A 24,592-nucleotide genomic window follows, 5' to 3' on the forward strand; every position below is an offset into this window, starting at 1 on the left:
TCCCAGCCCAGAAGCTCATGTTGCCAATGGGCTTAAGAAGTGGGGAGGTGGAGCAGGAGGTTGGGGACCAAGGTCTCCCAGGTCCCTGACACACACACCCCCCTCCCTCGCCCCGGAGCTGAGCAGCAGGGAAGGGAAAGGAGGCTGATGGAGGTGAGTCCGCATCCTGCAAGTGAGGGGCGCTGCCCTGAGGACAATAGGTATGGGGAGCGGAGTGGCGGAACTGGGGCCCAGGAGAGGTTACGGGTAGGGGGACCTGCATGCTTTCACTCTGGTACTACCCTCTGACTCCAGACTCCCCTCAGCTGAGGGCAGAAGGGCTGCTGGGGGTGCGCTGGGGTGGATAGACTTGGCCCCTCAACCTCCAAATGGTGTGTGTGTAAAGCAGAGGGGCAATCAGAGAAGCTGGGGTGGGGGTCCAAAGCTCTTCTGAAGAGTTGAGGGAGATGCTGCCTTTCCTCCACCTCACAGGCTGGTCCCGCCTCCTCTCCAGACCCCACTCCTGGGTGTGAGGAGAGCGGGCGGACAGGGGTGGAGGAGAGATTGAGAGCAGCTGGGGTGTTGACCCCTCCTCTCCGGGCTGACTGCCCAGCTCCCCCCCTCCCCCCATCGACATTAGAACCGCAGAAGCTTAAAGGGCCTCCGAGAGCTAATCCCAGCGGCAGCCATCTGAGAGCGGAAGTGTGTGGGGGAAACGCGGGGGCGAGTGAAGGCCCACCCACTCCTCCTCCCTCTGTCCTCCAGGGTACGGCAGCCATGGCCCCGCTGCTCCCCGCCGACGTGACGGTGACCCGGCTCTCCCGCTCCATCCACCTGTACTGCAGGCCGGACCCCGCGGCGTCCCCGGGGCCCCGCCCACTGCTCCTGCTCCTGCCGTGGCTGGGGGCGCGGCCAGCCGCCCAGGGCAAGTACCTGCAGCTGTACCTGGCCTGCGGCTTCGACGTGCTGGCCGTGGAGAGCGCGCTGAGCCACTTCCTGTGCCCGCGCCGGGGCTTGGAGTGGGCTGCCCACGTGCTGGCGCTGCTGCGGGGGCCTGGGGCCCTGGCCGGCCGCCCACTGGTGGTGCACGCGCTCTCCCTGGGTGGCTACACCTTTGCACAGATGCTCCTGCTCATGGGCCAGGACCTGGGGCGACACGGCAGCGTGGCCCAGCGCCTGAGGGGCCATATTTTCGACAGCCTGGTGGTGGGCAGCCTGGACCACATGGCACTGGGTGAGTGTACTGGGGCAAGGGTGAGGGGGTGCCTGGGCCACACAAGCCAGGCTGGACTCCAGGTGGATGGGCAGGTCTGCTGACCAACAGGCCTGTGATCTGAGTGTCCCAGAGGTGTCTTGAGTCTCCTCTGACTGTCCCACCTGATGTGGGCCTCCTACTTGGAGAGTTGGTAGCCTTGTCCCACCTGGGCTTCCCCGACTGTGGCTGAAAATACAACCCAGAGTGAGCACGCTGCCTGGGTCTAGCCTGGCACGCCTTTATCTCCAGCCTCTATTAGGGCTAATTTACTGAGCACCTGCAACTTTCCATACATATTCACATAATCCCCACATGGGGACAATGAAATAGGTGTGGTGCCTTTTGAAATTCTTTTCTTAGGACACAAGCTTTGGAAAGAGTATCAGAAATCATATATGGTTGACCCTTCAACGACAGGGGTTTTAACTGCTATGCAGGTCCATTATACGGGGATTTTTTTTCAGTAAATACATATTATAGCACTACAGTCTGAGGTTGGTTGAATCCGCAGATGCGGAATTGCAGATATGGAGGGCCGACTATAAAGTTACCTCTGATTTTCAACCACGTGGAGGGTCAGCACCCCTAAATCCTGCGGTGTTCAAGAGCCAACTGTGACTGGGTGCACGGGTTTCCTCTAAAACAGTGATTCTGAAACTTGGGTGAGTATCAGAATCACCTGGTGCTGAATCCTACTTCCACAAGCCTGGGCCTCTGGGTCCTCCTTTAGTTTTAGGTCTAGGTGGTTTCTGATCCATACCAGTTTCAGGACCACTAATTTCCTCTAGAAGGACCAAAATAACTAACATACCTCAAGTAACAAAGTAACCGCTCACAAAAGAGTTGGACACAATTTAGTAAAGAATCTGCCTATAATGTGGAATACTTGGGTCTGATCCCTGGGTTGGGAAGAGCCCCTGGAGTAAGGGATTGGCTACCCACTCCAGTATTTTTGCCTGGAGAATTCCATGGGCAGAGGAGCCTGGTGGCCTACGTCCCTAGGGTCACAAAGAGTTGGACGGGACTGAGTGATTAATACTTTCACTTTAACGACTCAACAACAACAAAAAAACCATCCCATAGGTCAGTTCTAATTGACCAGTTAGGCCTAGTTCAAAAGGAGAATTCACCCTTGATGCAGAGTGACTTGGCATTTCTCTAAAAACCCTTAGATCTTTTCCATTTCAATTGCTGGTCAAACTGCTTCCTGTATGGTTTCTGTAAAGCGATGTGCAAGACAAACCATGAAACAGCCTTGTTCTGGTCCATCCCGTCTTATCTTTTACCATCCCCTGGTATCTGGATTTCCTTCTCCCACCCAGCCAGGTCACCTCAGACTCCAAGGTGCTTACCAAGGCCGCAGCTGCTGCTGCTGCTGCTAAGTCGCTTCAGTCGTATCCGACTCTGTGCGACCCCATAGATGGCAGCCCACCAGGCTCCACCATCCCTGGGGATTCTCCAGGCAAGAATACTGGAGTGGGTTGCCATTTCCTTCTCCAGTGCATGAAAGGGAAAAGTGAAAGTGAAGTCACTCAGTCGTATCCGACTCTTAGCGACTCCATGGACTGTAGCCTACTAGGCTCCTCCGTCCATGGGATTTTCCAGGCAAGAGTACTGGAGTGGGGTGCCATTGCCTTCTCCACCAAGGCCGCAGAGTCCAGGGCATAAGGCCTCAGGGGATTCTCAATGACCCAGTCACTTTGTAACAACTCCAGGACCAGTTGTTGAACCAATTCTGGACCCACCCAACAGTCCTACCACCTAGATCTTTCCTTCTCCTCCCTAAAGATGTCACAAAGCTGGAAAATAGAGAGAGGCTGGCTCCCGACCACCTGGCTCCTTTAGGAATGGCCTGAAGGAGGGCAGGGACCAGCAGGCCAAGTGTGGGCTGAGGCCACCCCTCCCTGGCAGTCATGGGGCTGTTTCCAGCTCTCCACTATTCATAACTAGGGCCTTCTGCCCTCTGCTCCTTCCTACCACTAGAGCATTCCCAGGCGGCCTTCTTTGCCTCTGCCCAGAATGGTGTCTGTACCAGGCAGGACAGCTGGGTGCCCACTGACCAACTACAAGAAAGGCAGAGAGAAGGCCATGTTTCTGTCCCAGGACCCCCAGCTCTAGGGATACTCAGCAGTCCATGTGTCAGTGCTGTCCCCCGCTGCCAGGAGGCAGGTCCTGAGCTAACCCCCTCCTCCTGGAACCCACAGGTGTGTCTCAGCTGATGAAGCCACAGGCCCTGGGCCCAGTGGTCAGGGCCACAGCCATGTTCTACTTCCACCTATGTCCCAGCTGCACCATTCGGCATTACGAGGCTGCAGTGGGCGTGTTCCGGCAGCCACCCGTCAGGCCCCCGACGCTTGTCTTCTACAGCCTGGATGATCCCCTCTGCGACAGTGCCCACCTACAGGAGCTGCTGTCCACCTGGCAGCAGCTGGGCATGCCGGTGTGGGTGCAGGCCTGGGAGACCTCGCGCCATGCGGCCCACCTGCGCCAGCACCCCCTGGAGTACAGCAGCACCCTCACCACCTTCCTGGGGAGGCTCGGCCTGGTGGCCCCCGCAGCCCGGCTCTGATGGGGCTCTGGGCTCCGCTCCCCACAGGGATGGGGGCCAGCAGTCCAGTGGACAGGGGACGGAGACAGGACGGCAGAGGCGCCGAAACCTCTTGATTTATTCAGATTATTTTAACATACAATGACACAACTGTGGCCCCAAAGTGTGCAAAGTTAAAGCCTTCAACTGCAGCTGAGAGGAGAGGGCAGGGACGGTACACCCAGGGATGGGGGCCAGTTGGGAATAGTAGGCAGCCTCCTCCCCTAGGCCAGGGACAGGCAGCCTGAGGGGCAGGGCTGGGGGCAGAGACCTCCCTCCAGCCTAGGTCAGGAGCCCGGCAGTGCTCCACGGCTGAGGGCGCAGCAGCCTGGGAAGGGGCCGGAGGCAGGCCAGGAGAGCACCATTTCTGGGATGGGGGTGGGTGCCCTACGGGAGAAGCCAGGAGGGGCCACTGGTCCCAGGGGTGGGAGCCGGGCCAGAGCAGGCTGCAGTGAGAGAGACCTGAGGCAGGCGCAGGGCCTGAGAGTCCAGGCTGGCTGGGCTCAGGGGGTGCTGAAGAACGAGGAACCTGGGAGGACTCCCAGGGCAGGCCAGCCCGGGAGCAGTCCTGACTCTGCGGAGGGTGGGGGAAGAGGGGACTGGGGGGAGGGGTGGGGGGCAGGGGGCGGCCCAAGGAGTGGCCTGGACACTCAGGGCCCACCCCCGCCTCTCTTCCTGGCAAAGGAGCCTGGGAACCAGTAGTGCAAGTCTGTGGACTGCTCAGTTACGGAGGGAGGCTGCGCCCGAAGCGGGGCCCTGGGGCACACCCTCTCCGCTGCCTCGGCCGCTGGCACCATCCTCAGTACAGCCGCTTCTCGTAACTGTGGGCACAAAGGCAGAGCGAAAGCCCAGAGTGGGTGTGTGGGAAGCGGGCCCCGCCTTCCCAGAGCCCCTTGCCCAGGCTGGCCCTGGGCTGCCAGGTGGCCCCCAGACTCTCAGGGGAGGCAGTGAGCTGCTGCTGAAGCCCCTGCCCCTCAGCCACGGTGGGAAAGGGGTTGGGAAAGGCCAGGAAGCAAGCCCAGTGCCTCTGTGCATCCACTTCAGGCCAAGGCTCCCGGAAGAGCCAGGCCAGGCCCAGAGACAGCCATGCTCCTCGGGCCACATCTGGTGGAGGGTCTGTCCTCAGGGCCAGGGTGGAGACGGCTCAGGACAGCACGGCCCATCCTCACACAGGGCAAGGTCAGGCCAAGCCAGGGCTCTGCGCTCACGTCTCCACCCACCCCTGCAGGCACAGTGGCCTGAGCCCCCTGTGGTCACTGGCTCCGGTCCCAGATAGGACAGCCCCAGGCCTGTGGTCAGGGACACCTCTCTGCACCCCAGGAGGGGACCTTTCCCCTGCAGGGGAGGCCAAGGCCAGCTGCCCCCACCACGATGCTAGCCCTAGGGTCCAAGTCCCGTGATGACACCCCAGCTCCGCCCCCAGCCTAACGCCCCCCCACCCCAGCCCAGGCCCCACCCAGACTGCCCCCTGCTCTACTCTACGCTTAGCCCCGGGCAGTGCGGTTACTTACACGGCAGAAAGGTATAGCTATGGGAGGATGGGGCAGAAAGAGACACAGGTTAGATGCCCGCCTCTGCCTGGGGGGACAGGCCCTCTCGACCAGGGTGGGGCTGCATGCCTGCAACTACTGCTGCCAACTAGCGCTACCCCCACCCACGGTCGCCCCAGCGCCGGCCCTGGCATCGGTCTCTTTGCCCTTCTCCCTACCAAGGGCTCGCGCCCCCAGCCTCCACCTGCCTGCTTGGTGCCACCACCAGCGAGAGCCCAGCACCACCAGCCCTGCGACCAGCCACCAAGCTTCTGAGCAAGCAAGGGCCGGGAAGCCGGGAGGGGCAAGTGGTCACATCTCCCGTGCCCGGCTCGGGGTGGGGGTGTGAGACACCCGAGGGGAGGGGAGGGCCTGCCTGCATGGGGGTTAAAGGGCAGGGTTCCAGGGTGGGCCAGGCCCTGAAGGAGAGAGTGCTGGGGTCACCCTGCCGCAGCCTCCGTCCCTGAAACCTCGGCTCAGCCTCTGAGCCACGGCCCCGCCTGCCCGACCCAGGGCCAGCCAGCCGGGGCCAGGAGGCTTCCGCACTTACGAGTGCAGGCCATGGACGCCGCCCTCGATCTGGGCCGACATGGTCCGCTTCTCAAACTTGAGCTCTCCTGAGTACATCATGGACCTGCCAGCAGGGAGACGGCGCTGGTCAGGGGCAGCAAGCAGGGAGGAGAGAGAGAGAAAGGAAACGAGGCGGGGCGCCAGGAGCCTCCCACTTGCCTCCCACCTGCGGCCCTCGAGTCGCCACACTCACCGCAGGACAGACAGGCTCCGGGCCCCGATGTCCTGGCAGCCGTGCTGGATGCCCGCTATGAGGTAGGGCACGAACTTCTGAATGGAGCCTTTGTCCTGGATGGAGCCCGAGACGCCCTGCGCGATCTTCACCTTGTCTCCCTCGCTGCGTGGAGGGCAGGAAGACTGAGTCCCACTGCCCAGGGCTCAAGGGACCCTACTCCACCTCTCGAGGGTACTGGCAGAGGGGCTACTAGCCAGCAGGCATGCTCAGTCCTTCAGTCGTGTCCGACCCTGTGCGACCCCATGGACTGTAGCCCTCCAGGCTCCTCTGTCTATGGGATTCTCCAGGCAAGAATGCTGGAGTGGGTTGCCGCGGCCTTCTCCAGGGGATCTTCCGAACCCAGGGATCGAACCTGTGTTGCTTCTGTCTCCTGCATTGGCAGGTGTGTTCTTTACCACCAGCGCCCCCTGGGAAGCCCCAGAACGACCCCTAAAGCTGCTACTCTCTGTGCTACAGCATAAATACGCGTGGGTTCCTAGTCAGGTGGCCCCACATTGTCCCAGGCCTGTGACTCGTTGCCCTGTGCCTCAGTTTCCAGAGCTGTAATATGGAGACTGGGTGCCATGTGGGAAGTCAGAGGTTATGTGCGGACCTGAAGGACTGGGGGCTGATGTGCTGGCCCAAGGCCGGGGAGGGGAGGGGCGGGCAGGCACCTGAAGTAGCGTTTCTGGCTGCTGCTGCTCTTCTCCATGGCGTCCAGCGAGCCCATGCCGCGGTACTTCTTGAGCCTCACACCGTCCGAGAAGAAGTATTCGCCGGGGGCCTCCGTGGTGGCCGCGAGCAGGGAGCCCATCATCACTGCGGCGGGCAGGGGGTCACTGTCTCCAGCCCCCGGGCCCTCTGACCACCCTTGGCCGGCCTGCCCCATCCCCAGCGGACCCCCTCACCTGTGGAGGCTCCGAGGGCCAGCGCCTTGACCACGTGCCCCACAGTCTGGATGCCGCCGTCGGCTATGACTGGGACCCCGAAGCGCCGGGCGTACTCAGCCACCTTGTACACGGCAGTGCCCTGGGGCCGACCACAGGCCATCACTGGGGACCGTACACAAGACAGGTGTCAACAGCAATGGGGGCCAAGTAGAGGCCCCTCACTCCTGGTGCCCTACCTCCACTTGGGAAAAAGGACCACTCTGGACGCTCACGTAGCAAAAAAGAAAATGTAAGGCTAGATAAAGGAGGAAAGAAGTCTTCTCTGTCTGTACCTCTGTTTTGTTCTTTTCGCATCCCCAAGATTTAGAACAATGACATCTCACCTCAGGGGTCAGCTAATACAAAGGTGGAATGGAGTGGGTTGCTAAGTCCTCCTCCAGGGGATCTTCCCAAACCGGTAGTGAACCCTGGTCTCCCACATTGCAGACGGATTCTTTACCATCTGAGTCACCCGGGAAGCCCAGACAGTTAAAAGCAGAGGCTTAAAGACCAAACAGGTTGTGCAGCATTTGGGAGACGTGACCCTCGCTAGACGGACCAAATCCCCAGTCCTGGGCCTGCCAACTGGGCTTCCCAGACCAGAATCTGAGAAGCAGACTGACACACACCAAAAACTTCCAGTCACCTCCTCAGATACCTGTCTCCCCTCACGTCAGTGGGCTAAACAGTCAGTCTGAGCCTGGGTCACTCCTGAACCCCAGGAAGGGGCCTGGCTGAGCGAGCGCTCTGCACGCACTCGTGGAAGGAGAGTGAGGCCCGGGGGGCATTCTAAGTGCAACCACTCATGCTCCTCCTGACACTCACCTTCTTGGGTGATGCAGATGGAGCCGCAGCCCATGCCCACACGCAGCCCGTCCACACCAGCGTCAATCAGGTTCTTGGCCTGAGCTGCTGTCACCACTGTGGAGAGGGGCAGTTGGAGGGGAGGAAGAGTGTCAGGATGGGTTGCCCCTGCCCTGCCCAAGGGCGTCCTGGGACCCCAGTCCATACCCACACCCCCCACCTACTGTGACCAAAGCCCATTCCTGCAGCCCCCGCCTCCCGTGCCAAGAGCAATGCCACCACCGGGGGATGCCAAATGACATGGAGAGGTTACACAGTGAGGGGGCGAGGGCCCGGATGTGAGCAGGGACCCTGCACTCACCATTCCCCCCAATCACCTGGAGGTGGGGGTACTTCTGCTTTATGTAGTGTACCATGGCGATCTGATACACAGAGTTCCCTTGGGATGAGTCCTGTGGGAAGGGGACCAGGAAAGTTGAGGGGTGGAGGCTGAGGGCCCTCACTGAGGGAGAGGGGTTTGGGGGGTTTTGAGCAGACAAACTAATGAAAGCCCTATGAGAATGAGCCTCTGTCTTTTTCTGAGCAGTCACCAGACAATTCTCAGCAGATTCTCAAAGGGGCTGCCTCTCCCGCAAAGGGTAAGCACCACTCATGGATAGTTGCAGGGCAGACAAAGCCCCTTCATACCACGATATGGACCGGTCCTCACAGCAAAGAGATGGGACCTGGCGTCATATTCAGTTCCCAACAACTCACTAACTAAATTACTTAACCTCTTGAACCTCAGTTTCCCCACCTGACAAATGGGCTTGGTGACTGTACATCAATGAGAATTAACTGAGTTCACCTACAGAAAGGTCTTAGCGCAGCACCTGGTGACCCATCGCACTCAATGAGCGCGGTAAACATCAGGGTCAAGTTATGTGAGTGCAGAGTGCCCCCATAGGGGGCCTCAGTTCATTCTGAGCTGTCACAGTCCCAGTGACCCTCTCAATTGTGACACTGGGCTTAATTAGAGGTGAAGCTGGGTCTTCATAAGCGTGGACTCCACTGAACCACCCCTTCTCCAGGGCAGTGCCCCTACCAGCACTATGACATCAGCGCCCGCCTGGGTGAGCAGGTCCAGGCGGTATTTGTCATCCTCACGGGTGCCCACGGCCGCCCCACACAGCAGCTGCTTGTGGGAATCCTTGGAGGCCAGGGGGTAGTCCCGGTTCTTCTTCAGGTCAGTGCGGGCAATGATGGCCACTAACTCGTCTTGATCATTGACAATGGGCAGCTTCCCTGAAAAGGAACGCAGGAGTGAGATGAAGGAGCAGGCTTCTGGAGGTCGGGTAGGATGGGTAGTGAGGATGAAAATAGACCAGGGCAGAGATCCCCCTGCAGTATCCAAAGCCACCACTAGGTGACAGCACCCACCCAGGAAGTGTTCCTAAGGACCTGGCCCTCTGCCCAGGAAACAGGAAGCAAAGAAACCCGGTTCCTGGAGCTCTTCCTGCCCTGTGGCTAGGCCAGGCTCCGTGGGCAGCCTCTGTACACTGGCAGCCCTTCACCTGCTGGGCCACAGGCCATAGTGGTCGAAACCTCCTAGCCAGGGCACAAACGTGAGGCTGTCCTGCAGGGAGGAACACGTGTTCTGTCCACCACCATCCCTGAGGATGATCCAGCCTGGGCCACGGGGGCATTTCCCAGTGGCTCCCGTGGGGACCTAATGAATACTATGTCAACTGCCCCACTGTCAAATGAATTTAATTGCAGGACTTCTCAGAGCCCTTGATAAAGTAAGGAACCATTCCTTATGCAAGATGGGACACAGAAGCATTTTCCGACTTTCTAGGACCACAGTGCCCTTTCTTCATGATGAGTGTTTCACAGAACTAGTTGTTTTCAGAAACATACTGTGAACACACCAAATAAGGGATGGGATTTCCTAAGCCAGGAAAGAGACCTCAAGAATCATGCTCCAGCCTGAGGTTATTCAGACCTTCCCCGAGCCTGGTTGCAGGGACAACCTGCAAAGCTGTGAAGCAAAAGGGGGCTCTGGTGGGAGGAGGGGAGGGGTTGCATTTTCCACCTGCTCCCTGGTACCTTTCTTGCTGCGCTGCAGAATCTCATTTGCCTCTTTCAATGTCACACCCGCTGGAGCCACCACCAGCTCGTTCCGCGGGGTCATCACCTGTGGGGCCAGGAACATTTGCCTGCAAGTTGGCAGGTGAGAGAGAAGGGAGCCAGGCCTCCCTCTGGTCCCTGGTCACAGGCACCAGCCTGAGGCCCCGGACCTGGGGTCCTCTCTGCCCCAGCCACGCCCTCCCTGCCCCACAGGTACCTCACTGAGAAGGGTGGTGTGGTCTTTCTCAGCGAGGAAGTCGATATCTCGGGAGGTAACGATGCCCACCAACTTGCTGCCCATGGTGCCCGTCTCAGTGATGGGGATGCCTGAGAAGCCATGCCGGATCTTGGCCTCCAGCACGTCGCCCACGGTGTGCGAGGGGCTTAGCACCACGGGGTCCGTGATGAAGCCCTGTTCAAATTTCTGAGGGCAGAGACAGGGGAAGGAAAAGGCTGGAAGAAAGCTGGAGATGGTGTACAGTCTGGCCACAGGGGACAGAACATACTCTGGCTGTGCCATCGAGGAGCCAGGGCCCTCCATGGGGCAAGAGGCCAGTGGGGAAATGAGGGCTGAGCCCTGTGTCCTCACTGGAAGGGCAGACAAGACCCCACAGGAATCAGTCAGGGAGCACACGGGCCCACAGAGCTGGCAATGGGTGTTTGGGGAGGGAGGAGGGTCTGTGAGGCGGGGGACCACCAGAGGGCATCTTCTTCCTGGGGATGGGCCTGGTACTTGCCTTGACCTTCCGCACCTCATTGGCCTGGAACTCTGGAGTGCAGTTGTGGTGAATGAAACCAATACCGCCCATCAGCTAGGGTGGAAGGGAAATACAGTTAGAGTCAGGGGCCAGCCGTCCTCACTCCGCCAACCCCACCTCTGATTCCAATTCCTCCTGACACCTGGCCCACCCTGCTCAGTCCTCTCGGCCCTGGCGTCCCCACCCACGTGCCCAACTCACAGCCATTGCGATGGCCATGTCAGCCTCTGTCACAGTGTCCATGGGGGAGGAGATGAGTGGCGTCTTTAGCGTGATCTTCCGAGTCAGGGCTGAAGTCAGGTCCTGAGGATGGAGACATGGTCTACATGAAAAGTTTTATCATTCATTCAACAAACATTAACTGAGCTCCAGCGTGTACCTGGCACGAGGACAGGCCCTGGGGATACAGCAGTGAGCAAAGCGAATGAGGTCTCTGCTACCTCCTCTGGAGCTTACATTCTACTTGGAAAGAAAAATGACACACACGAAACGTGTCCAAGATGATTCCAGCTGGGATGAAGGCTCCAAAGAAAAGCAACAGGCAAAGTGACCACTGGAGGAAGAATGTGGTGGTTGGAAAAACCTCTTTCTTGAGGGGGTGACAAAAGGAAACTAGTCAAGTAAAAGTCCAGGAATCTGTTTTTCCAGGCCGAGGGAACTGTGTATGAAACCCTGCCTCTGATTCCAGTTCTCCCTGAGGTGCATTTAAGAAAGAAAAAGCTAGCAGAGTAGGGGGAAGGGACAGAGACGGGTGGGGGGGGGTGGGGCAAGGATGTGTAGCCTTGAAAGCCTCGGAGAGGGGCTTGGATTCGATTTTGCGATGAGAAGCCACTGGAGGACCGCAGGCAGAAGAGAGACATGATCTGATTTATGTTTTAAAGAGGTTGCTCAGGCTCCAATGTGAAGACGGAATTCTGGGAGACAAGGTCTAGACAGAGAGACCACTAGGGAGGCTGCTGACGGGTCCAGGTGGGAGATTCTGGGGCCTGGTGAGATGGAGGCATGGGAAGGAGTCTATTAGGCAGCCCATCCAGGGGAGAAGTTGACTACCTGTCCACAGCTCAAAGGAGAGGTCAAGAGGGCAAGGGTATTTCAGGAAGCATCTGCCTGTGAGCAGTAGATAAGGCCAGATCACAGACTCCTCCGAGATTCAGGCTAACAGCTGTGGATCCTGGCCCTCGAAACCCCCAGAAACAGACTTTGCTACGTAACTTTCTGGAGACTCAAAGATCCCTACAGTCTATTCCCAAGAACCTCGGCCCTGCAGTCTAGAAAACTCCCCCTTCTCCTCGCTTATCCTAGCGCAGACAAGCCACAGCCTCCTGTTCTTGGCTCCTATAATGTTGTTGCATGTTTTTTTAATTTTATTTATTATTTAAAAAAACTTTTTTTGGCTATGCTGGGTCCTCCTTGCTACACATAGGCTTTCTCTAGTTGTGGTGAGCCAGGGCTACTCTGCGTTGTGGTGTGAGGGCTTCTCATTTCGGTGGCTTTTCTTGTTGCGGAGCACAGGCTTTAGGTGCGCAGGCTTAGTAGTTGCAGCTCACTGGTTCAGTAGTTGTGGTACACGGGCTTAGTTGCTCTGAGGCGTATGGAATCTTCCCGGACCAATAATCGAACCTGTGTCTCCTGCATTAGTATGCAGATTCTCATCCACTGCACCACCACGGAAATTTGGGTTGTCATATGTTAATAGTATAAAGGATATTGGTCATTCACTCAGTTTATTCCTGAGCCCCGCTGGTTAAGAGAAGCACTGTTTCCTTGTATTAGACCACAATCTCACTTCTCCAGATCCTCTCGCCAGTTCTTCTAAGTCATGGACCCACAAACAAGTCTGTCCACCTCTTCCAAAGTCTCCATAATCTTACTGGCTTCTAGGATATCTTTGCTTAGCACTTCAGAAGAAATCCAGTAAGTAATAAAGCAGCCACACCTACATCCACCCCCACACCCTCCCTGGGCCTTTCTGAACTTCACTGCAGGCCCCGGGCCAGACCCACCTTTCAGGATCCCACTGAATCCCCATCACTGCATCTAACCCATCAGGCATAATCCACTGCCCACAGCATGAATGGCTACATCCACCGCCTTCCCCAGAAAAATCTCTCTCCCACACCCTTGAGCCAGAGGTCAGCGTCCTGCACCACACACACAGCCCCTCTGCCCTTTACTCACCACTTCATCAGCTGTGAAGTCTATGAATCCTGGGAGAATCAGGAAGTCGCTGTGAAGAAAGGAAGTGAGAGTTACTGGGTGAGGAGGGGTCCCTGAAAGGGGCACGGCCTGCCACGCCAGGGGAAGCAGTGTGTGGGTTGGGAGAGGAGCAAAGTATCTGAACCCTGTGACCTGTTCAGGACTGAACCACCCTCCTGCCCCCTGCTAGTATCTTGTCAACCTCAGCCCAGAGAGCTAGAGCCAAATGTGGCACAAACTCTGCGGCCCTGGGGGGCCACCAGGGCAGCTGGCCCCAAACACCCACTGCCTTTAGGGCTCAGAGTTCATCAAGGGACCCAGACATTCCCATAAGGCTGCACACAGTGGATATGGGGCCTGCCCTTGAAAACTTCTCAGTCTTGGAGATGGGGAGATGATAAATAAACATGGGGCGCACCTGAGAACAGTGTAGGAACGCTGCCCGGCATGAACACCACACAGCACGGGGCAAGCTGCTCAGCCCAGTGCCGGGGCTGCTGAGTCACACAGGGCTCAGAACGGCACCGAGGGACCCCAGGGGGCTGAGCATGCGGTGCATTCCGACAGAGCAGGCATCCCTAATGCTCTGCCCAGTGGGACTGGAGCAACCAACGGACACGGCCTGGGATGGGAAACGAGGAAGGGGCCTTATAGTTAGGACCACAACACAGGAGGCCCAGCCAAAGCCTGGCAGTGACCAACACTAACGTGGGCTATGGTCCCAGCAATCCCCAGAAGGGGGTACAGGCCTGCCCAGGTGCTGCAAAGCACAGGGCCACAGCCCACGAACCCTGACGGGCCTGCAATCTCAGGGCCTTGACAGACACGCCCAAAAGTAAACATCTCGGGGTGTTCAGGAACACTCCCAACCGGACTAAGCAAAGCAGCAGGCACCCCAGAGCAGGAAGGAAAAACTACAGGGTGGAAGGGACGGGTGGGGTCTTTAATTTGCCCCAGGGTGTAGAACGACTCCCTGGAAGGTGTTCCTGGGAGACATCACTGGAAAATATATCATATATACTCTACCCCCATGTCATCAAAGACCACCAAAGAAACAATCTTAACTGCCCCTGTCCCCTGGCAGCCCTTCTGTACAGTGAAGAGGCCTCTGTGGGTCATTTAGAGGCAAGATAAGAAATTCTGGAGTCTGGGCCCCTTGGCATTTTCTAGGTATCACATATACCCCTTGCCTGGCCCACATCTCAGCTACGCAGACAAGCAAGAGGAGACATTCCTCAGGAGTGACTGGGTATCCTGGTGTCCAGGGAAATGGCTTGCCAGGCAGGAGTGCTTACAGGCAAAGGCAGGAGCTAGCAGGGGACAGAGCATCCCTTGGCCCAGAGCATCCCTACTCCACCCTAGTTCCAGGTCCTGATGCTCTTTCCTGGCATGGACACAGTCCTGCAGCCAAGAGAAGAGCTAGTGCCAGGCCTGCAGCCAGCAGGACAACTGGCCCAGGGCCCATGGAAAAACACACTAAGCAAATGGTCTTGTCTTCTTCAAAAATCCTGGGTGGGGAGGGCTTGGGTCGGTGATCATCAAAGAATACTCCGGCCAAGTGGGGAACACCAGTCCTAACTTGCAGGCAGGCAGGGGCACACGTGGAAAGAGGGCTGGACCGGAGGGTGGAAAAAAAGAGCCATCCCAACTGCCCAGCTGGGCATCTCCTGGGGGCAACACCCAAGCAGCTGCCTGAGCTGGGCTCCAGGCCACAGCACCCCACCCCACTCCACCTCGCACCGACTCCTGCCCTCATGGTGACGCTGGGAGTGAGTGTCCTGGACCAAGGTCTGGGAAAAGTCTCCAGAACTCCCACATCTCGTGTTCCCACACGCCCTCAATGCCCCCTGCATGCGGCCAAGATGCCCCGAGGGAAGAGGAAGGGGGCAGGCCGGACCCGGATCTAGCCAGAAACGGGGCATGGCACCGAGGGCCGCGATGTCGCTGTGCCACGTCCGTCCGTCTGCTCTCGGCGCGGGCCGCCTTCCTTCCCTGGCCCGGCCCTGCCCGCACCCGCCTCCTCCTGCCCCGGCCCCCGCCGCTGCCCAAGTGGCTCGAATGGGGCCGGGGACGCGGGCGTCACCCAGGAGCGAGCGGTGCACGTGCAGGGCCAGGGCCTGGGAGGATCGCAGCGCGTTAGTGCGCGCGCCCAGATGGGGCTGAGGCCCCCCAGCGCTTACTTGTAGGTGAGGCCGTCTGCGTTGGCGAACAGCTGCTGCGCAGTGAGCCCATCCTCGGGCACGTAACCGGTGCCGCCGCTGATCAGGTAGTCCGCCATGCTGCCAGGAGACACCGCGACCCGACATAAACACCCGCGCGGGCCGCCCCGCCGCCGCCGCTGCTGCCGCCGCCGAGGCTACTGCTGCTGACGCCGCGCCACGGCCACGCTGCCGCCGCGGGCTGGGCGGGCCGGGGGCGGGGGCTGCGGCAGCGGCGGGGCGGGCTCTGGGCGCCGCCCTCCCCCGCACCCCCGCTCCTCCCGCCCCTCCCTCAGGAGCCCGCCGCCTCCGCCCCCAGCAGCACAAAGAGCCCCACGGAGCCCGGCCCAGCTGCTGCCGCCGCCGCGCGCACGCCCAGGGCCGCCCGCAGTGGCACAGAGGCCGCTGGGGACCCGGGCGGCGGAGGGCGTGGATGGTCACCGGAGGAGGAGGCGGAGCCAGGTCGGGACACGCCCCCTCCGCCGCTCCAAGTCCCGCCTCCTAGGTTCCCTGCAGCGCCTCCGCCAGGACTAGCTTCTGGGCCACTCAGGCCACCGACCCCGCGGGCATGAGTCTCCCCGGGGCCCTGCTGCCCAGTCCCAGGGTAACCTCTCACATGGTTTATCTTCCCCAAGACTAAGGCTCATACTCGAATCAGGGCCCGGAGCCCTGAGGAACTGGTTTGGGCCGACAGCTGCCCAACACACCGGAGTCTGAGGTTGTATACCCTCTCTGCAGTGCACCCCCACCCTGCTCCCCACAACCGGGCATCATTCCTAGGGGTCAGGCATCTGAACAATGACAATCCCTGACCTTTGAGTAGCTTTGGAGTCCTCTGCCGTCTACAAAGCATTTTTCATAAATGATCACATTTACTCTACAGTCTACTAATTGCCAATTATTAGGTGTCCTCCCCCCACCCCTGCTTTACAGATGCAAAACCTACAGTTCAGGAGGGGTTGTGAACAGGTACTACCCCTCGTTCCTGATCTAATGCTTCAATCTGACATCCTGAGCTGTTATCCCCAGCTCAGAAAGTAGTGTGGATACCAGGGAGGTTTAGCCCCAGAGAGCAAAGTTTGCTTTTTTCCGGAGGGTAGCATGGTGGGATAGAGAAGGCAATGGCACCCCACTCCAGTACTCTTGCCTGGAAAATCCCATGGACGGAGGAGCCTGGTAGGCTACAGCCCATGGGGTCGCTAAGAGTCAGATACGACTGAGCGACTTCATTTTCACTTTTCCCTTTCATGCACTGGAGAAGGAAATGGCAACCCACTCCAGTGTTCTTGCCTGGAGAATCCCAGGGATGGCGGAGCCTGGAGGGCTGCCGTCTATGGGGTCGCACAGAGTCGGACACGACTGAAGCGACTTAGCAGCAGCATGGTGGGAAGATGGGGGTGGGGGTGGGGAACCACAGGCCTGGCTTAGGCAAGTAAGTATACATACAAATTAGGACAGAGGCTAGGGAAGTCTTGAGAATTTCCCCAAGCAGACATTTGGTGGCTCTGGATGCCCAGCAAGACCCAGATTTCTACATGAAGGTAGTAAGATTAAGTAGCAGGTTGATTCCCATGGGAGGAGGTGGGGTGTCTGCAGCAGGCCTCTCCCCTTCGTGTGATCAGAACTGCTAATGCTACTCCCTGACCAGAAGCCAGAAAGCAGATGTCAGCCCCTTTCCTGCCCCAGGCCCAAAAGCCACCCTCTCCTCCCTCTGTCCTCCTCTAGTCCCTACAGCTCACTGTTGGTGAAATGAGGGAAAAGTGGGCCAGGGACCCTGTCCTCTCCCTGGCAGGGCAGCTGTCTGTGGTCCTCCCCCTGTCCCCAGCCCTGGAGGCTGGATTTGTTTACCTCTCACCAGTGTGGTGGCAGCTGGGCCCAAGGGAGACTCCCTGAGATGCCCAGCCTCCCTCAGTGACTCCCCGGGACCCTGCCAGGAAAACAGAGACTGTTCCATCTGTGTGAGAGGGGAGGGGAGGCTTCCCACAGAGCTAGAGCGATCAGGCCCATGAGGCTAGAGTGCTGCCGGGGACTCACAGATGTCCACTGTGCCCTCTTTCTTACTGAGGGGCACCAGAAAAATCACAGACTCCCAAGCTTCCCTCTCCAACCGGGGAGTCCGAAGGAGGCTCCTAATGGGGGCCCCTAGAAGCCCTCTGGTGTTGAGAAGGAGGGCCTGCTGGGGTTCTCTGCTGAGTGGGGGCTGGTGCCAGCTTGCCAAGGATGCCTAGGGTGTACCTGATCCCTCAGCACTCACAGACTCATGCGAGGGTCCGAGCCATTTGGGGAAGGGGCTTATCCTGAGGGCACCAGCATGAGGACCTCCTAGTAGCCACCTGGAGGCAGAGCAGTGAGTCCTGCTAGAGGAAGCAACTGACCATTCAGCGCTGTCCTGTGCACCCTTCTAGCCACAGAAAGATGAAGCTAGAAGGGCATGGCGGGAACAGCACACAGGCTGCCCCTGTGGTCTGCTCTGGGTCAGGGTCTCCTGCAATGTGGGTCATGGATGGCTAGGGTTCCCCCAGGGCTGGGACCCAGAACAGCAGCTGGGGTCTGCCAGCTCAGGTGACCTCAGTATGACATTTGCCCCAGCCTCGAACTCAGAACCAGGAGAGGAGGGCTGCCACCAGGCTGAGTTGTGGGGAGAGTCCTTCTCCCAGCATGACAGACCTCACAGCTCCACTCCCTTTCTGCTGCCCACCCCCTGCCACCCCCCACCACCTCCTCCTGCTTTGACCTGTGTCTGGGCGTCTCATTACTCTAAGCTGCTGGGCTCAGCCCTGGGTTAGGCTGTCCTTTTCCAGAGACTGTTAATCCACCTCCCACCCCCACCCTCAGCTTTCCTCCTCCCTCTTCCTGATCTTCCCCAGCTGCTTCCTCCCTAGGGAGGAGACACCAAGCAACCAGTGGGCCTCCCCATCTCAAGGAAGGGCCAATGGTCCCCTGAGGCTCCACACCTATCAGCTGTGAGCAGGAGAGCAGGCCAAGCCCCATCAAGCCCCTTCCTTCAACAGTGGGGGAATGGTGCCCACCCGGGCACCCACATCCAGGCAGGGAACCCGGAGGTCTCTTTCTAGTCTGCGGCTATTTTGAAGGGACAAGATTTCCAAACACTTCCGAGGGGAGAGTTGTGGGAGTTGTGGGAGTTGTGGGAGCATTAACACCGACATTGTTGAGCTGGTTTAGGGGACCTAGCTTGCCCAGGTTCAAGCCAGAGCGCAATAACTCTGGCCTCAAACCTAGAGTTCTCATGGAACCCTGTCCTTTTCCCACAGTTTCTAAACTAGAGCCAGCAGATGGAGGTCTAGCCAGAAGGTTTTGAATCTCACTACACCACCTGGCTGGGTCTCAAGTTTGACACCGGCTCTTCAGAATCTGGTTGGGGGTGGCCATAGCACAGGTGCAGAAGTACAGTCTGCAGAAAGGATGCTCCCGCGTGGCCCTTGTCTGAGTTCCAAAATGACACTCTTGCAACACCTGCCCCCAACGAAGGCACTGCCTCCCCTCGTGGGCCCCTCTCCTCCTGTGGCCTCTCTCTGTCACCCTAGACCCTGAGCCCCAGTAGCTGGGTTTCTAGGATGGCAGGAAGGATACAGGTGCCCGAAACTGAGTCATTTCTAGAGAGCCAGCCTTCTGGGGCAGGAGGAGCCAGGTTTCACCCAGCAGCCCCTTAAGCCGTTAAAAGTTCTTACATAATAGCGGCCAGCCCCTGGGCAGAGCTAATTCCCCCAGACCACCAACCGCCTCCCCCCCCAAAAAAAACCCAGCTTCCAGGTCACCTCCCCAAGCTGCTGAGCACCAACAGATGGGACACAGAAAGAAGTACAAATCCTCTGGACCGGAAGGACAGTGGGTTGCATTTCAAGCTGCAGTACAATCCAGAGATTAGCCACTGTCTCCTTTTCAGTCAGTCCCCTGGGGCCCAGATCAACACCTCCACTCTTCCTCCAATGACCCTTACAGACCCCAGCAGGGTAAGGGCAGAGCCGGGTTTGAATCTTAAAGAGAGACCCTGGGGTGAGCTGCACTGGCAGTCTCATCAGACCTCAGTGAATGGGGGAGGAGGGGCTGATGTCCTCACTGGGCTCTGAGAGGGTCATCCATCTGAACATCTACCCTGACAGTAAGACTCTTAAGATAGTTCTAGGAGGAGACAGATAAGGAGGAGTAAGCAAAGTTGCACATGGACTCCAACAGGTTCGGTTTGAACCCTCCGAGTTGCAGCCACTTGGACCAGGTATTATCGGGTGTGTAGTTGAGGTCAGACCCCGGGCTAAGATTTTAGGGATCGTTTTTTTTCCGACCTGCTCCCCGGTGCAACTCAACACTGAGCCCTCGGCACAGTGCGCGCCTGCATCCCTCAACCAAAGTCGGGTGCCTGGCGTTTGAGCCCAGTTTCAGGAAGTTAGAGGTTGAGGCGGTAAGAGGGCTTGAGTGGTGGGATCTGCCCTTTCCCTCCCCAGCAGCGCTGCCCGGTTCCCAGGGCCACCGCGCCCGCCCCGGATGCGCCCCGCGCGCTCTACCCCGGGCGTCACCTCTCGGGCTCGTAGCCGGCCTGCAGCAGGCGGGCGCTGTACCGCTGCGCCGCCGTCTCGTGTCCCGGGTGCTGCCGGGTTCCGGGCTCCGGAACATCAGCGGTTCCGCCTCCCTGCAGAGACACCGGGGGCGGCGCCGACCCCGCTGGCGGAGCGCGCGGCTCCTCCATGCGGAGGCCGCGGCTCGGGGCGGGCGGGAGCCTCTTCGCCTGGAGGCTCCGGGGCCACCGTTAGGGAGTGAGCGAAGCCCAGTCGGGTCCGGGGAAGGGGCGGGGCCGCCGAGGCGGAGCCGGCGCTCCGGGGGCGGGGTTCCAGTGCCGAGGGCGGGGCTGCTCCGGTGAGGGAGTCCGCTGCGCTGGCAAAACTCTCCCACCGGCCCATCTACCGAAATTCAGCCTGTCTCTCCCATCCCCGGATCCGCCACAGGATGCTGGGAGATGGAAGTTGAGCTGCAGAGGACCTCCACCCCTTCCCCGCTGCCCGGACCTTCCAGTTTTTCCTGGCCCCTTCTAAGGGAAAATCAAAAGAGAAAAGAGCGCAGCAGGGGTTTTCTTCGCGTCTTACGTGGGTTCCTCTTCTTGCGAACCGAGTCTCGGTCCTTTGAAGCGCCTCCTACCGGCCAGCCGCAGACTTACCTTGCTAGGGCAAGATATGTGTGCTTAGTCGCTCAGTCGTGACCGGCTCTTTGCGACCCCGTGGACCCCGCAAGGCTCCTCTGTCCATGGGGATTCTCCAGGAAAGAATACTGGAGTGGGTTGCCATGCCCTCCTCCAGGAGGGCGAGATAGGCTGGGAGATTATCCATCTGCCTTTGCCTACCGAGCCCTTCGCCTGTTCAACAGATTCTCTTAGACAGGAGGAAAACAGATTTCCCTTAGCCCTTACCTGTCACTGTCTGAGAAACAAATAAGACTGCAGTCTCCTTAAGGAAAAGGACCTTGTTTTCCCTTGCCTGGGGTACCCCATAACCAGGAAGTGGGACTGAGCAAACAGGTGTGCAAACCTCTGTTCATCTACTGACTAGAAAGCATACTTTTTCCTCTTTCAAAATTGTTATCATCATTGTCAGCAATGATTGAGCACCCAGCAGAGCTGGCAAGGAAAAATAAGCGTCCTTCCCCTCAGGCAATTTCTTTAAGGAGAGAGAATAGATAGAACATAACCAGTTGACAAAAATCTATTTTATTAAATATATTTTTACAAAAATATGACAATCTGAGGGAGCAAATGGTAAACGCTGAATGGCTGTGGGCTAAGATGCATTTAAAGGAGGCAGAGTCAAAGGTCAGAACTTTCAGCAACTATTTCACAAAGGAAATTGAATTTACGCAATAGAAAGATTTTGGATTTCATACTGCCTGGTACCTTTTCCTATACATGTACCCACCTGCTCCCCAGATTCAAGATCAAAGCACAGTTCTCTGACACTCAGCCATACATGAAATCTTGTCACTGTGAATGCCATTATAGACAATTATTTTTGCTATAGACTGAATGTTTGTATTTCTTCAAAAGTCACATACTAAAACCTAATCCCCAATGAGATGGTATTTGAGGCAGAACTTTTGGGAGGTGATTAGGTCATGAGGGTGGAACCTTCCTGAGTGGGATTAGTGTCCTTATTAAAGAGATCTCAGAGAGCTCCCTCACTCTCTCTGCCATGAAAGGACATTATGTCTGTGAACCAGGAAGTGTGCTCTCACTAGACATCAAATCTACCAGCTCCTTGATCTTGGACTTCTCAGTCTCCAGACTGAGGGGGAAAATGCTGTTGTTTAAGCCACCCAGTCTATGGTATTTTTGTTACAGCAGCCTGAATGGACTAGGACCATTTTGTATAACAAGATTATTACCATGTTCCTACAGGTTTCTCAAAGAGGCAAGAACAGACTAATCTAAATTGTACACAGTGATGAAGTCATTTTTCTGGTCCCTATTTGTGAACTGATCATTCTTTACACAGGAGGAGTCAACACACAGGTTTATGACTGAACAGGAGAGGTAGTATATCAAAGAGGACTAGGACTGGCAGTTAGGTGAGCCTTGGTCCAAATCCAGGCTTTTTACTATTACCTAAATCAATCTTTCTCTGAGCCTCAGTTTCCTTATTTATTTATTTATTTTTGGCTGAGCCAAGAGGTTTATGGGATCTTAGTTCCCTGACAAGGGATTGAACCCACTCCCTCTGTAGTGGAAGCCTGGAGTCTTAACCACTGGACTACCAGGGACATCCCTCTTCATCTTACAAATGGAGTTATAATATATATCTCATAAGGTTGCTTTACCATTAGTGAAATAACACAGGTAAACTTCCTGTGTTATTTTAAGCTGAGTCAGCTATGGCTACAAAAACTCTGCACTTTTGACCCACAACTAAATGAAATATGTTGTAATTTCTATTACATATTCATTAAATAAATGCTTATTGGGCACCTCCATGTGCCAACTGGATGCTGAGACTACGTGGTGAACAAGATGGTCATTGTCTCTGCTGCTGTGAACCTTAACATCCAATGGGGCAGGAAGACAAACAGGCAGTGAGAGTACAATGTAAGAAGGGCTCTGGCAGGGCAGAATGGCCCTTCACACAGTCCAGACTCCTGAGCAACACACAGAACATAGCCAGTTGTTCTGAGAAACAAATGTCAGGGTCCACTTCAAAGGTGCCTGGAAGTAGGCAGAATATGAAAAATAAATGACACACATACATGATGAGTGAGTCCCCCCAGTGACTGAGACCTGTGCCCACTACAGAGTGGCTCTGTGTTTTCTCTGGAGCTTGTGGGCTACAAATGAAGTTTGTCAGCCAACTATTCATTAAGACAGTCACATAACCTGAGGGCCTCAGTGTGTCATTTGAAGGGATTTTACCTGTAGTAAAGTCTAGATCAGTGGTTCTCAGGATATTTGTGATGTCTGGGGACACTTTTGAATGTTGTGACTAAGGAGGGAGGAGTATATTACTAGTGTCTGGTGAGTAGAGGCCAGAGACGCTGCTGAACTCCTACAGTGCACAGACAGCCCTTTACAACAAAGGATTTTCCAGTCCCAATTTCAGTAGTGCTGGTATTGAGAGACCCCAATCCAGAGGAACTATTTGAAGAAACCAGAACTAAAGGAAAACTACTAAATTTTCCTAAAGCCACAGGACAATGGAAGGTTTTGGTTACATGAAAGAGCTATGTATCCTTACTGGGCCTCCTCATCTGAGAAATGAGAGTATTGGATTTGATCTCTTACAAAGTCTTTTCAAGCTTGAAAGTATATGAATCAAATACTTTTATAGGATTAGGATGCAATTAACATGGGGCTATAAGATTGAAGGATGGCGGTCAGTCCAGGTACTAGTGTGTCTACATTTCTTTACCTTCCAGACTTCCTGAAGTCAGATGCATAGTCCATTCATCAAAAATGTATGGCAAAGAAGAGAAAAAAAGAAGAAAAAATGTGTGGAACACCTCCTATGGGCAAGGTGCTGTGCTTAGATGTTAGAGCGGTGTGCAAAGAGGAATTCGATAGAGCACTTACCCTAGAGTTACCTACAACAGAGGAAGGCAGAAAAAGCAAGGATAACTATAATATGGTTCCAAATCCAATGGAGAGGAGAAGACCAACATTTATGGAGTATATTTGCATCAGACACTAGGATAGATCTTTGCATATATTTCTCATTAATTCTTCTTCCCATTAGTTATTATTTCTCAGGCAAAGAAACCGAGGTTCGGGGAGACTAAGCAGTTTGTCCACAGGCAGAGAAGAGAGTGATGATTGGTGGCGTCCAGGAAAGACAATGGGCCTGGTTATTCCAACACTTGAGCTTTTAAATATCTTCCTAGTAACTCTCATCTTCTTGTACAGAACCTGACACCACCAGTGGAGAATCTAATACAAGGTATATAGCCCATTGCAGGGGAATTCAAAAGATAATTTAGATTATTTTGTGATTCAGATTTTGATCCAAATATCACTTGAAATAAGTGGAGTTTAGCTTGGAAATATTTTTATCATGGGTTCCATTTATTATAACAAAGTTTCTGCAGGCGACATAGCACAGTTCCTTGCTAACAATTGTTCCTCAAGATCTAATGGTGGGAAGAGAGTGGACTGACCTTTTGGAAGCAAATATGAATATCTCCATCCCATAAAAGTGTAACTTAATCCTAAAGGTATCTATCATAATGATTCTACTTGTACTTCTTAAAAAACTTTTCATTTGATTCTGGAGTATAGCCAATTAACCATATTGCGATAGTTTCAGGTACATAGAAGTCCAACTCTGCCATATATACACATGTATCCATTCACCCCAAAACTCCCCTCCCATTCAGGCTGCCACACAACATTGAGCAGAATTCCCTACTTGCACTTTTAACATTTGCAAAGTGTGCATTGATTTGTTCAACAGAAATTTGTGGAGCACTTGATGCACATAACAGCATATTAGGCATGTTAGGGCACTAAAGGAAAATGAAATTTTAAAAGTTAAATAGTAATATAAAGTAATGGTTCCCAGCTGGAGACAATCTTGGCCCAGAGTTCCTTTTGGGGTGTCTGAAGACATTTTTGGTTGTCACAACCAGAGGGGTGCTGCTGGCATCTAGTGAGTAGGGACCAGGGATGCTGCTGAAATACTGAAACACACAGGCTAACCCCTTAAAATAAAAAATTATTCAGAGTAAAATGTCAATAGCTCCGAATTTGAGAATCCCCAATATAAAGGAATTACATGCTCATTGTTAATGCTAGTTAAGTTTACAGAAGTTGTAAAAAGAGACCCGACACTATAGCTGGGGTAATCAAGGACAATTTCATAGAGAAAAAAAGTTCCTGCCTGGGTCTTTGAAGAAGTTAGGATTTAGGAAGGGAGGGGGCCTGGCGGGGACATCCCAAGGAAGGAATATGACATGGGTGAAAGTGCTGAGGTGAAGGGAGC

General features: G+C 55.9%; 2 protein-coding genes across 6 annotated transcripts; one reads left to right on the forward strand and one right to left on the reverse strand.

Moving 5' to 3' along the window:
* Positions 1 to 58: 58 nt before the first annotated feature.
* Positions 59 to 3,939, forward strand: LOC145522547 (uncharacterized). 2 transcript variants are annotated; one of them, XM_081531224.1, is made up of 3 exons: positions 59 to 200; positions 745 to 1,213; positions 3,439 to 3,939. In XM_081531224.1, the coding sequence occupies exons 2-3, from the start codon at positions 757 to 759 to the stop codon at positions 3,801 to 3,803; spliced, it is 822 nt and encodes a 273-aa protein (XP_081387350.1). In that variant the 5' UTR covers positions 59 to 200; positions 745 to 756; the 3' UTR covers positions 3,804 to 3,939. The 2 variants fall into 2 exon arrangements, with proteins under 2 accessions (XP_081387350.1, XP_081387349.1); XM_081531223.1 differs by having other exon boundaries at positions 78 to 153.
* Positions 3,882 to 19,920, reverse strand: IMPDH1 (inosine monophosphate dehydrogenase 1). Of its 4 annotated transcripts, XM_081531219.1 has the most exons (17): positions 19,661 to 19,920; positions 17,462 to 17,498; positions 16,825 to 16,862; positions 15,111 to 15,209; positions 12,913 to 12,961; positions 10,936 to 11,037; positions 10,714 to 10,788; positions 10,194 to 10,400; positions 9,956 to 10,043; positions 8,952 to 9,151; positions 8,229 to 8,319; positions 7,889 to 7,984; positions 7,043 to 7,186; positions 6,809 to 6,953; positions 6,114 to 6,257; positions 5,901 to 5,984; positions 3,882 to 4,642 (listed from the first exon to the last, which is right to left on the reverse strand). In XM_081531219.1, the coding sequence occupies exons 4-17, from the start codon at positions 15,206 to 15,208 to the stop codon at positions 4,621 to 4,623; spliced, it is 1,545 nt and encodes a 514-aa protein (XP_081387345.1). In that variant the 5' UTR covers position 15,209; positions 16,825 to 16,862; positions 17,462 to 17,498; positions 19,661 to 19,920; the 3' UTR covers positions 3,882 to 4,620. The 4 variants fall into 4 exon arrangements, with proteins under 4 accessions (XP_081387345.1, XP_081387347.1, XP_081387346.1 ...); XM_081531221.1 differs by lacking the exons at positions 16,825 to 16,862; positions 17,462 to 17,498 and having other exon boundaries at positions 10,729 to 10,788; XM_081531220.1 differs by lacking the exons at positions 16,825 to 16,862; positions 17,462 to 17,498.
* Between the last annotated feature and the right edge of the window lie 4,672 nt (positions 19,921 to 24,592).

The sequence above is a fragment of the Giraffa tippelskirchi genome, chromosome 10, assembly GCF_054371585.1.
Source record: "Giraffa tippelskirchi isolate mGirTip1 chromosome 10, T2T-mGirTip1v1.2.pri, whole genome shotgun sequence".
Lineage (NCBI taxonomy): Eukaryota > Metazoa > Chordata > Mammalia > Artiodactyla > Giraffidae > Giraffa > Giraffa tippelskirchi.